Source organism: Lathyrus oleraceus, chromosome 5 (genome assembly GCF_024323335.1).
Source record: "Lathyrus oleraceus cultivar Zhongwan6 chromosome 5, CAAS_Psat_ZW6_1.0, whole genome shotgun sequence".
Classification (NCBI taxonomy): domain Eukaryota; kingdom Viridiplantae; phylum Streptophyta; class Magnoliopsida; order Fabales; family Fabaceae; genus Lathyrus; species Lathyrus oleraceus.
The window spans coordinates 602,901,303-602,915,532 of NC_066583.1; the positions used below are offsets into that span (position 1 = coordinate 602,901,303).

At 33.5% G+C, this 14,230-nt stretch overlaps 1 protein-coding gene across 1 annotated transcript; it reads left to right on the forward strand.

The window, feature by feature from the left end:
- The first annotated feature begins 10,845 nt into the window (after nucleotides 1-10,845).
- Nucleotides 10,846-11,553, forward strand: LOC127086909 (non-specific lipid-transfer protein 3). The gene is made up of 2 exons (XM_051027732.1): nucleotides 10,846-11,198; nucleotides 11,424-11,553. The coding sequence occupies exons 1-2, from the start codon at nucleotides 10,870-10,872 to the stop codon at nucleotides 11,434-11,436; spliced, it is 342 nt and encodes a 113-aa protein (XP_050883689.1). The 5' UTR covers nucleotides 10,846-10,869; the 3' UTR covers nucleotides 11,437-11,553.
- The last annotated feature ends 2,677 nt before the right edge of the window (nucleotides 11,554-14,230 follow it).

Sequence of the window (14,230 nt, forward strand, 5' to 3'; positions counted from 1 at the left end):
GCTTAGAGTGTGAGCATATGTCCATTGTGGATTGTTGTTGATGGTTGCATGCTAGGTGATTTAGCGTGCATAGTATGGCCTTTATGGTGGTAGCTAATTCCCATGGTGAGGAATTAGTGAGTGAGTTATTGTGGATTGTTGTTGATGTTTGCATGCTAGGTGATTTAGCGTGCATAGCATAGCCCTTGGGGTGGTAGCTAATTCCCATGGTGAGGAATTAGTGAGTGAGTCACTAGGTCTCAAATGAGTGGGACTAGTGAGCTTGGTAGCCGTATCTGGGTTTGATCGGTGAGGTTGAACTATGTGTTCACGAATAGTCGGTACCGCATGCATGGAGTCTCATTGCATAATGTATGTATGGCGTATAATATGAATGGATGTATTCCAATATTATACGTGTGTTTTGTGTTGGGTTGAGTATGATTATGATTTTGAGTTGATGTTGCCGTTGCTGAATGTGTGATCTGATTTGGGTGATGAAATGTGTTAAATTACTTAGCATTACATGATATTTTATAATGCTTATTATATCGATTGAGGAACTCACCCTTACAACTATGTTTCAGGTAAAAAGCAGTGATTGAGTAGAAGCTAGTGCTTGGAGTCTAGTGTAGTTCCTTAGTGAGTCATGCTCTGGTATATGTAACATCGGGACGGGATGTTTTACTTTGTTTTCATTGTTGGTTGTTGAACAATTTTACATGTAATATGTTACATGGTTCGAATGTTGTTAGATTTCTATCCGCTGCGAATTGTGCAATGTTTTATTTTGATTAATAAATGAGCATGACAAGTTATTTGGTGATTGGTGTGAAGTGTCAAGTGTGACACCCTGAAATTGCATATCTACTCTGATTTATATTTTGTTGATTTAATTAATTATTGGGGTATTTTAGAAGGGTGTTACAATACTGGCCTTCTGACCATCCCTTCTAACCCCACCTATGTTTCCTTTTCCACCTGATGTGACATGTCTTCCATATGCAAACCTGATCACTTTCTTAACCGATTCATCTAACTTTATAAACCAACTTCTATTCACAATCATTTGCTTGATCATCATTTGATTGAGTATTGGCCATGAGTAGCACATCATTAGAGTCGTTTTCTCCGGCATGTGCATATTGCACTTCTTCATTATCTTTTGCTTTTGATTTCTTCTTTCTCCGATAATCTCATGCATAATGACCCGATCCTTGACAGTTGTAGCACTGCACCTCCTTCATGTCAACTTTCTTCCTCACATACTTGTTGATCATGTCTTTCTTGGTGGAATCATTGTGATTTTTTGAATTCTTGCTAGAATTCTCAACTACAACCTGATATCTCCTCTGCTTCTATTTTCCCTTTCCAGATCTCTTGATGAAATTTTCTTGCGGTGCCTGTTTAGCCACCTTTTCCATCTTTGAGCTTCTTTGTTTCAATCTCATATCATGAGCCTCTAATGAAACTTGAAGTTCTTATAACTTCATCTCAACTATATTCTTGGACTCTTCTATCAACACTACAATGTAGTTAAAGCTCGTAGTTAATGATCTCAACACTTTCTCGATCTTTTGGAAATCATTGATTGATTCACTACATGCCTTCATCTGGTTGGTGAGTAACACTAATCTTGAAAGAAAATCAGCAACCAATTAATCTTCTTTCATCCGTGTTATCCCAAATTTCTTTCTTAGTGTCTGCAACTTCACCCTCTTCAATTTCTCATCTCCAGCATACAAGTTCTTTAACTTGTCTCACGCTTCCTTGGAAGTTTCTTCTTCAATGATTTTCTTGAACATATTAGGATCCACATATTGATGGACCAAGAAAAGAGATTTACCATCATTCTTTCTTTGTTCCTTGCACGCAACCTTCTAAACATCACTTGCATTCACTTCTAATGTTGGTACTCCATCACAAACTATTTCAGCCACATTTTGAAATCTAAAGATGACCTTCATTTGTGCAACCCACCTCTCATAGTTTTCGCCTTTGAAAATCGGTAGATTTGTAGGAAATTGCATTGATGTTGTGTTAGCATTTGCCATTACAGACTCATTGAATTGCAACCAGGCTCTGATACTAATTTGGTCGAACAAATATGTTACTCGAGAATAAAGAATAGAGAGTAATATGATGATGATTGTATTATGAAAAGAGAAAATTTATTATGCAACACTTGTAATTTTACATCATCACATGCCTATTTATAGGCAACTAACATACTTGACTATTACAAGATGTATTCGACTCAGTCAAATATATACTACCTCATTTCGATTACAACATGCTATATTCGACCTTGTCGAATACTGCTAGCATACTTCAACAACTTCATGTTGTATTCAACCATGTCAAATACAATTTACATACATCAATAACTACATGTTGTATTTTACTCAGTCAAATACAACTAACATCAATTCAATTGAATATTGCATCAACTTTTAAACAATGAATTACTGCTTCTAACAGTTCTATCTTGCTTAACAAGGTTCTTTATAACGCTTATAACGATTTTATTGTCGTATAATATCTTCATGGTGTGGCCGGTAGAAGTTTTAATTTCATCTAGCAATCACTTAAGTCAAATTTCTTCACTGATAGATATTGTGTCATAACTATGAATTTTGCTTTAGCATTACTCCTAGCCATACCAAATTGTTTCTTGCTTATCTAAGTTACCATATTATCCCATATGAATGTGCAATAGTCTATAATCGATTTTGTGTCAGATAAACGTCTTGTTCAATTTGAATTAGTGTAGACTTTAATACCTTCGTTTGAATTTTGTTGAAAATAGAATCTTCAATCTAGTGTAATTTTTCTGATATTGACGAATTTTGCTCAAATTTTCCATTTCAGTTTTAGCTGCGTTGGACATGTATTGACTAGTTATGCTTAGAGAAAAAATATGTCAATTTTAGTTGAATTTGATATGTAACGATTAATTATGCTTAGAGGGAAAAAATGGTGATGATTATAAAATAAATAATTTCTTTTTCCTTGATCTTTATGTAGAAGTTGTTCTTTGAGGACTCTTAAACAATAAACTATAAACTATGATATTTCTTAGGCCAACATGTTCAATTTTTAGAGCTAGGAAACAAAAAAGGGTCCATATTACCCTTTCATTTGGTGAATGGGTATAGTGTTGGAAATATTAGTTTTTTGAACATGGATTTGAATTATGAGTTTTATGGATTCTCTTATGCTTTTTTAATGGATGTTCAATTGATTAAAAAATTATCCAATGATGCTATTAATACTCATGAGGTGGTTTACCTATGGTAAATAATCAATGAATTATTTTTATGTACAAATAGCAAATCAAAATTATGCTTTTTGTGTGTGTAAGAGTTGGCCAATATTTTGTAATATATTAGGAAACGTTATAGTTGTCTTTAGAGTTTGTTACACATTTGTAGAATCTGTTTGCCAAAAATGGGAATGACTAAAACAAGCTTTTGGTTTGTCTTTTTCATCACATGTCTTGCCACGTGTACAATAAAATGCTACATATGAAAATTCTGTGAGATATGATTCTCATAACATAAATTCGCAGATTTTAATCATGTATTTATTCTTTTATAATAGTTAAACGTTTTTCATTCTCTTTTCTGCTTCTATTCAATTTTAGTTTAGCTCTGTTAGCCAAATTTAATATATGATGATCATCTAAGATTGAGGTTTTTCGTTTTAATGAAGTGAGTGTTGTGGAGTAGTGGAAAGAAGTTTAAAGTGAACTAGAAATTTGTCATAGAATTTTGGGAGATATAGTATTGTTCATCCTACATTTTCAACTTACGGGGGATTGCTAGACATAGTTACATATTAATTAGAATTAGTTAGTACTTAGTTATTAAAGTTAAAAGTTAGTTCTAATTAGTTAAAAGTTGATGGTATTTGTTTCTGAATTATCAAACTATCCAATAAGACCGGTCAAAATTGAAGGTCCAATTTAGAGTTTTATCCTATGAATCACTGACTCTGACATAGATACTGACACGACACGAATACTCCGACACCTATAATATAAAAAATATAGGACACCGACACCGCTACATATATTATAGTATTTAAACTTTATTTATCTATCTATTATTAAAAGAGTTAAAAATATTTTAATGAAAATTAATGTATTTAATTTTTCATTGATAATATTATTTTAATGCATGTCTAAAAGTTGTGAAAGGTATGTTAAATCATTTTTTTGGAAAACTTTGTTTGAATAACTTGACACATGTTGTATGAGTGTCATACGAATGTCCAACACCGATTTAAAGTATCAAAACAACGAAAAAATATGATTTTTTGAGAGACATTTGTCTGGCTTTTCCAACACGTGTTGTACGAGTGTCATACCAGTGTGGGACACCGACGAGTATCAAACACCGCGACACGCCTACTCTTAGAGGTGTTTGTTCTTCATAGGTTTTGCCCGCTTAAAGATGGTGAACATGTAAACCCTCACCAAGAGACTGCACACCGGAACCCGATGCCACACTTTTGCAACAGTTGGAATCAATCCAGCGGCCTTCTGCATTCTACGCCACACTCATCGGGGGAAGTTTAAACCGTCACTCGTATATAAACATGATCACGCGCCACACCAAGGTACAATTTCATTCACTATTGCAAGTTACACATCTCTGATCTCACTGACTACGACATTGGAGTGCTAACCTTGCAGGTACATGCCCTTCTTCGCCCAACAAAGACTCTTGTTGCACTATCATAGAGCTTCTACATCGACCTTCATCAACATATCATCAATTTCATGTTCTGTCATACCCCAATTTTGTCCAGAAATTTTAAACTTTCATACATCCAACTTTATTTTGTTTTTTCTAGAATAAAATTTCAGTTTTACAGACAGACCGGTTGAATAGACTTCTTAATCGCGTGTAAAATCAATGAAACAATTGTTTCAGGTTTTGGCTTGCAATTGACTGTTTTATTGATCTAGATTATGCATAGTTTAATCTGGTATGCTCAGTTTAACTTTTTGCATCTTCGCGCGGTCGCATTTTGATCTGTTTGAGCCTTTTCATCCATGTATTTTTTACTTCAAGATTTGGTCCACGACTGTCTGTTTTATAGAATTTTATTTCGCGTAGATTATTTTAATGCATTCATTTTATTCCGTGCATTTCTGCGCCCGATTTTTATTCATTTTAACTCCTTTTATTTTGGTTTTTTGTCAAAATATCAAGAAAAAATAAATAGAGATAAATAAATAATCAGTTTGATTTTTATTTGCTTTATTAAAAAGATTTGAAGTTTGTTCCATTTAATTCTTTTAAACTCATTTTTGATCCTAGAAAATATACAATATTTTTTTTGGCATTGCACTTAATTGTAACCGTAATACGTACTATATTCTTACTCTCATTGTCCATTGCATGAAGGTAATCAACAACTCCCAATTGCTCAAATCACGACACATGGGTCACTATCCTCTCCACCAATCAAAATAAAAGAATAAAAAAATGATGAAAAAAGAGAAAAAGGCGTGAACTAAAGGCTTTTTTTCACGTGAACCCTTCCTTACACATTTTGTAGCCTACTTCTTCACCCTAAAAAACTCCCACCAACGTACGATTCACCCATCCACTCCCTCCTTGATCTTTTTTCCACAAACATAACCTGTATTTCAACTCACACCTTCACAATACCCCACTACAACAACCCACCACAATAATTCCGTGAACAAAACTTCCATCTCACCATCTTCAAAACTGTCACCTTCCTCAAAATTGTCACCCTCTTCATCTCATACCCCCTCATACACCTACGACAACTTGCAACCTCACACTCATCACACCAATAAAACCTCTTCTTCCACCACATAGATCTCACCCTACTCAACCCATCTTCTTTATGTAGCCTCATAAATCAAACCAACCACCTGCTATTTCCATTTTTTTGATAAAAAAAATCCAAACCCGCACTCACCTGCAATGTTGATTTTCCTTTCATTTTGACAAAGACAACTCCATAAAACTATATCCAAACCTGCTACTGTTTACCACCTTGTGACCCTCTGTTTCACGTTCTACCTCTTTCAAAAACATGCACCATCACCCACCTCATAAACTTCTTATGCCGGCGAAGCAACCTACACTCACTACTACAGAAAACTCCTCTCATAATGGTTGGAAAAGGGATACAACCACATCTGACCAACCATTGTGAGGTAAGATGTGATTGTATGTATGATTCTTTCCAACACAGTCGTGCTGCCATGATTAAAAGTCAAGTAGTGTACAACCTATCACAATAGTTACTTTAAACAATCGTTGTTGTATATCTCAACCTATCACAACAATTACTTTAAACAACCGTTATTTTATGTGTTTTAATAAAATAAAATAAAAAAGAAGTAGTAGAACAACAACAAGAAAAAATAGAACAAAAACAAGAACAATAACAACAACAATAACAACAATAAGAACAAGAACAAGAAGAACAACAAGAGCAACAACAACAACAAGAATAACAACAAGAAGAAAAATAACAAGAACAACAACAAGAATAACAACAAGAATAACAACAATAACAATAAGAACAAGAGCAAGAATAATAATAAGAACAACAACAACAACAAAAAGAATAACAAGAATAACAACAAGAACAACAACAACTAACATTGCTAATCTGAATTCATATTTTCCTTGTCTCATTCAAGTTGGAGGAGAGATGATGGAGTTCCGAAATTTGTTAATGAAAGAAATGATGTTTTTGAGTTTTGTTAATGGAGAAATGATATTTTTGAGCTTGGTTTAGTGGAGAAATATAGTGTCGTAAATGGAAGATGATGTTTGGAGGTAGAAGATGAAGTTCATCTAAGTTGGAAGTTCATCTAAGTTTTAAGTTTCACGCGGATCACTAATGGTAATATCTTGAGCGTTGATACTCACTAAATGGACGACAAAGATTTGTTTAAGGACAATAAAGAAACTCAAAAAACATGCTTATATTTCCCCATGACCCTGAGTGACTTTTCACCATGGTTTGAAATTCCAATAGTGGTAAAAAGTGGCTTCAAACTAAATAAAAACAAAGTTGTAGGTGCTAGGATTCAAACTCATGACCATGCGCCACTTTTCACCACGGTTGGAAGTTCCAACCATGGTAAAAAGTGGCTTGAAAATAAATAAAAAACAAAACTGTAGGTGCTAGGATTCGAACTCATGACCATGCGCCACTTTTCACCACAGTTAGAAGTTGCAACCATGGTAAAAAATGGCTTAAAAAGAACTGTAGGTGCTAGGATTTAAACTCATGACCAGGGGCCACTTTTCAACACGGTTGGAAGTTTCAACCGTGGTGAAAAGTGGCTTAAAAATGAAAATAAAAGGAAAATGCCTAAGTAAATAGATTCTATCACGGTGAGTACTTTGGCCGAGGTGAAATGGCATTACGAAAAGTACTTTTTATAGTAGTGACTACCACCTTTCTTAACTCACGAACAACATACTCTTCAATAAACCAAACTCAAACACAACAAACTCCTTTCCATCTCCGATCCCCCGCCGCAGTAGATTCCGGCCAAACCACACAAGCAAGCACTTCCAGCAACTTCATGCAACACTTCGGCAAATGCATCCACTCCACTGTCAACAACACAATCACGATTTCACGACATTGGTTGATATCTCAGATTGATTTTTTATTTGCGTTTTGCTTTCTTTTGTTTTTCTTTAATATTCAAAATATTAGCTGAAAGTGTTAAATCAGTTGTATTGATTTTTTTATTAAATTCCCAATGTTGTTTTGGATTGTTACATGCTTTCGATACATTAGTATGATTTGTCGCTGCTGTTGTGTTTGATATTCTTTTTCATTGCGTTATGTTGTCGGGAGTTCGAACTTGGTTTCTCTCTTGAATACATATTGAGTGCGTATATCCATTGCGTAAGACTGTTTTTAATTATGTATTTATGGTGGAATATTGTAAATACTATTCATATTGTGATGCTGGATTTGTATTGTGTCACACATTTTATGTATTTTTCAATTAGTTTGCGATGAGTGTTAGCAACTTGCCGGATCTTATTCTTGTGTTTACGTGCGATATTTGCAATTTGTTGTCGTTACGCTGCGTTATATCGTTTCATTACGTCTTACACGATACATTGCGTTACATTATGTCATTGCATACATTACGTTTCATTTTGTTGCGATCTCATTTCTTTGGGTTATGTCTCATCCGCATTTCGATTCATTTGCGATCATTACATTTTACGTTAGCAATCGGTTTTTTTGATTCATGTTGGCACGCGGAGTTTCAACGTCATTATATTTAATCGTCCTTAAGAAAGAATTCATGGCCATACGAAATAATTCATGGCCTTAAGAAAGAACTCGCATCCGTATGAAAGAATTAGTGGCCATACGAAAGAATTTGTGGTTGTACGAGAGAATTCATGGTCATACAAAAGAATTCGTGGCCATACGAAAGAATTCAAGCCCGTACGAAAGAATTCATGGCCATATGAAAGAATTCATAGCCATGCGAAAGAATTCGTGGCCACACGAGATAATTTGTGGTCATACGATATAATTCATAGCATCATGTCAATACACGACAAGGTCTAGACCAGGTCAGAACCAAGTCCATTTCGCAACCTCGCGTTATAATTCGTCCACGCTATTTCAATTCGCATATTTATGTTTTAACCCTTACGTGTCAACTCTTTTTGATTATTTTGTACGACTTTTCTCCAAACCTATTTCCACAACTCGATTAAATATTTTTTCACAATATAAAGGATGAAAAAGGAACGGTCAAGTGTCTACTATTCTTTTCCCCGATTGTTTCGATACGAGGTGTATAACTTGGTCACTTGAACATTCGTCATCTGTTCAAAACTTAACAACGTGATTAAATCTTTTTGTAATAAATCAGACGAAAAAGGAAATGTCTAGTGTCTACTATTCTTTTCTCTGATTGTTTGGGTATGAGTTGTCTAACTCGATCAGCCGAGCAATCGCGATCCATTTAAAACTCTCAACTTGATTCATCTCAAATCTCTTTTGTAATCAAAACTTAAACGATCCTATTTTCGCAATAAATCAGACGAAAAAGGAATGGTCTAGTGTCTACTATTCTTTTCCTGAATACTTGGATACGAGGTGTATAGCTCGACCATTTGAGTATTCTTCGTCTATTAAAATACTTTAAAGGTATCTAATCCTTTCATAATTAAAAGGATTAAAAAGGAATGTCTAGTGTCTACTATTATTTTCCCCGATTGTTTGGATATGAGTTGTATAACTCGACCATTCGAGCAATCGTCATCCATCCAAAAACATTCTCAACACATCAAACTATTTTCTCGCCCCCGCACGATCAAAAACCTTTTTATAAAAGAACACCGTTTAGTCCGTTCTACATCGATATAAACAAACACTTTAAGCCTCCAATTGCGAGCACAAGTAACGTTTAACAGCTAGAGTGCGATCTAAACATTTGTTAAATAAAATCAACCAACCAATACGTAGTTTTATACATAGAACTATGTTGCTTTGAATTCTTCATCGTACCTGAGGATACATAGGAATAAGACCCGCAATCTTGTCAAGCACCGTAATAAAAACCTTTTTGAGACCCTTTTTATTTTCCTTTTCGATATTATTATCACTAGAAAACAAATAACTTACGCTAACGCTTTAATCACAAATCTAACTAAATGGTTTCCGTTGAGTATAACGGATGCGAGGGGTGCTAATACATTCTCCTTGCATAATCAACTCCCGACCCCGAATTCGGTTGCGATGACCATATTCTTTTTCTTTTAAGGATTTTATCGATATTTTTCGTTTCATTTTTTGGAATAAATAAAGTTTTGTGACGACTCTGTTTAATCATACGCGATGCGCTCGTATGTCATATTTTTCGCGATGGACATGTTCCACACCATAGGGATGCCGTCAGTGAGAATCATTTATTGATTCTCACAAAATTCACATCAAACTCCTTTGATCTCTTCAATTGTGCCTCCATAACTGTTCTCATTAAGTGATAAGATCACCACAAATTTTCTCAACCAACAATGGTAGCTTCCAAATCAACTTGATTAGCCTCTCATTGCAACACCACTCCCGAAGATCCTATTCCCCCCGCAGGGGCAGTCATGTTCTAATAACATCTTCGACCACCCCATATCTCTAAATTTTGATTCCTACACCGATCGACCATGGAACCTTCCAAGTTATGTCACCGTTCTCAACCTTTTTCAACAACTAATTCAACGTCAAACATTGAAACAACCTCCAACAGGGTCTCAAACACCTGAACTAGAAGTGTCTCACAACCTTGAACAACTATAGGCCACACTCAGGATATAGAGCAAACAAACTCATAACAAACATCTACAACTAAGTGCACCAACATATCATATACTATATGAATGAGAGGCTTTTGCATATAGAGGGAAATCAACAAAAGGCTCCATCTCGAACCGCTGCAGAACTAAAGGTACTACAATGTGTAAACCTTAGAGCCACATCTACCAGACACCTTGTCACAACACACAAAGGCCTCTAAATCTCCAAAACAATGTCGTCCTTGGGCTCGCCACACCCATCTCGAAGATCTCCACCATATTAGATCCCGTCGCACCATTCTGCGGACAAGATTTCATAAAAACACAAAACACATGTATTGGGAGTTTTCCTAATGAATGTTTCTTAACAACTTTCCTCAATTCATGTTCATAAAACTTGCACACTTCTTAGGTACATAATATTTTTTTTCAAAAAAATATCTACAATACGTGCTTTATTGATATACTCTATATATCTTCAAACACATCATTATTATATAACAACCAAAGTACTCAACCATAAAAACAACATTTTTGTTTGGTTAGCAACATGTCTCACTTTGTAGCTTTTCTCACTCTTTTTCTCATTACAATATGTCCAATTTCTTTATCCATTTCTTGTGATAATATCTATTGGGAATTTGTAACATGTCTTAGGTATGTCGCAGCTTATGAATCTGTTCCAACAACACGTTGTTGTAAAACTATAGCTGAATTCAATAGAGATGCAACACAATCTGCAGAGATTATATGTCAATGTATTGAGAATTTGGCAAGTGATTTGGATATTCGTTTTGATCTTTCTAGGATTGATGATCTTCCAAACAAGTGTAATGAACCAAAACCTTTCCCTATTTCGAATAACATGAATTGCTCCAAGTAAATACTTCTTCTTACACTACTCACTCTGATTAATTTTATAAATAAATATTTATTTTTTAATTTATTGAATAAGTAATTTATTTGATCTATGTTTAAATTAAATATATGAATTATTTAATAAACTTTGAAAAAAATATTTATTTATAATTGTGACATGTTATTTATATCCCCTTTGTTTTTATATGTTAATTATTAATGAGATTTCTTTTTATGTTTATGTAGGATTAACCATTGAATAGAGAAGGGGTGTCTGGTGGAAAATGGGAGGTGTAAAAAATAAAAGAAAGGTTTAAAAATATTTCTATCTAAGAATGAAAATCCATGAATTACATTTTTATTTTTTTTATAATTGTCAAAGAATTTTTTTATAATTTCAAGCTATGTTTTTTAAGCTTTTGTAAAGTTTTTACTATTGTACTAATGTCAAAGAATATTTTATCTTTGAAAATAAAATATTTATTTTTCATGTCCAAAACTATTTTTCTTAAGAATTTATATTCTGGTTCATATTGAAATGGTATATAGCAAAGGGCATGTGGCGGTCATATATAAATATGTAATGTTTGTTAAATTAAACCGAATAAGTACTTTTTTATGTAAATTTGAATCATAGTAAATTATATACTTTTTTAGATGATGGATAATTTGGATCAGTTTGATTATTCATTGGTATTATTATCCCAATAATATAGCATTATTAAATTTATTAAATTTGCAACTAAGTTATATGACATGAGGAATATGAAAACGTTCTAACTTTTTGTTAATGTTCTTTAATTTGCATGAATACCAAAACAATTTAATATAATAATAATAATTAAAATAATAATACAAAAAATTATTTATTTATTTACATAGGCCATTTAATATACTTAAAATTCTTTATTTTTATTACTTATAGTCTAACCTATTTAGTTAAATAAACTTTTAATAAAATCTAATTTATTTTTATTTTAAAAAAATCCTAGATAGATTAAATTGCAGGTCTTTGTTGATCACCTAAACTTATTTCCAACTGAATGTGCAGTAATCAAAATCTTTTTAAATTTAGGAAGAATTAAAGAGTAGGGTGTAAAGGTGAGAAAAATACACAAGAAGGGGTGTGGGGGAGAGAGGTTTTGAATTGTGTATGTTACTTCTTTTAAGACTTATGAATAAACTAGTCTTCAAAATCTGAACAAGTTAAGAGTCAAAACACAGAGATAATTTTTATCAGAATGATAAACAAATAGAAGCAAAAGTAAAGCACACACAAAGTTTATCCTGGTTCCTTTCCTAAACTAAGAGTAGTCCAGCCCATTGTCTAACAAGAGATTTTTTCACTATAGTCAATCCTAATTACAACTTTGCTCAATCAAACCAGAAAGAGACTTCATTATTCAATCAATCTAGAAAGAGATTTCATTGTTCAATCAATCCAGAAAGAGACTTCACTGCTCAATCTCTAGAAAGAGACTTCTACTCAATCACACCTGAAAGAGACTTCACTGCTCAAGCACACAGACAAGACTCTTCACTGCTCAAGCAACCTTGCAAGAGACTTTCTCTACTTTAAACAAACAGTCTAGTCGAAATAATTACAATTATACTTTGATACAAATAAGAAATATAGAAGTATTGCAACAACTACAATGTTTCTTAACACTTAAGATTTCTAAGATATACAAACATAAACAATCTTAAGAGCTTGTGCAAAATGAACAGATGAAACTTTAGCTCAAAGTTTATACTCTCCGCATTCTTTTAGATTGTGTAGTAGTTTTTAACCTTCATGCAAATATTCATCTCCCTTTTATAGAGGCAGATAAAAGAGTCGTTGGAAAGTTGTTTTCACAAGAGAACCTTTTGAAATGCATCAACTCTAAGATAGAGTCGTTGGAAGAAAAATCATGTTAAGATCTTCAACCAAGGTGTAATAACATAGTCCCCTGCATAATAGGTATAATTCATATGAGGAGGGCGAACTAGACAAGTCACATCAATGTTTCTTGAGTCTTACACTAAGGGACTCTAGTTGACTTTTACCCAAGTCTGGCATTCACAAGCTAGGTCTGTTATGGGTACATAATACATACCAGAGCCTGAGCATTTCAAGTTAAGGTCTCCAAAGTCTAAGCTGTAACCAGAGGCAGAAGTATCATGATTAAAGTCTGATCCTTCAGAGGCTGATCCTTCATATTCATCTGATTTTGTTCCATCAGAATCTGAGACATTCAGCTTGTCAATAAATGCTTCTAACAAGGTCAATTCTGAGTAGACTTTAAGCTTTATGAACCTGCACACTTGAACATACTTTAGTATACCCAATTCTTCTTTAAGTACTTTGTTATCATCAAAATCCAAACGATATGAACAAATCTTGTTCCAACAATCTCCTCCTTTTGATGATGACAAACAAATATCTTTAAGAATAATGGTTGGTAAGTTTAGTTAACTTGACAACATCAAAGTCTGAGGTTTGTAAGCTCATCCTATGTCTAATAGTCCATAGGTTGAATTTTGTAAGCTCCCCTTAAAACATATCCAAGTTATTTAAAATGATCTGATAGCATAAAACATATATGTACATAATTTAATCATTGAAATAAGTTCTGAAGCATTTCAAAAATATTTTTATCTTCTTAAATACTTCCATAATATTCTCCCCCTTTTGTCATCAACAAGAAGTAAAAACAAGAAATGACAGTAGAGAGAGAGGGGGGGGGGGAGATTTGAGAAATCAAATGTGTGGGAAATTTTAAATTCTATTAAAAATAAATAAAAACAGTTTTTGCACTTTCTAGAAAATGAATAATGATTTTTAAAGGAAAGAGAAATGACTTAGATTGATTCAAAAAATTTCTCCACTTCTCAAGATGGTCAGACTTGCGTCTTTTAGTTTTCAAAAATTTGAAGCATCAAAAGTAATCATTGCAATAATGGGCTAGAAGGCCTAGAGTATCATTAAAGAGAATATGTGAATTAACCTGCATAAGGAACTTAAGAGATACTCAAGACCCTCTATAAAAGCACACCTCCATAGTCTGAAT

Excerpts from the sequence above, each read along its gene's own strand:
- LOC127086909 (XM_051027732.1), top strand. The coding sequence starts at position 10,870 with ATGTCTCACTTTGTAGCTTTTCTCACTCTTTTTCTCATTACAATATGT.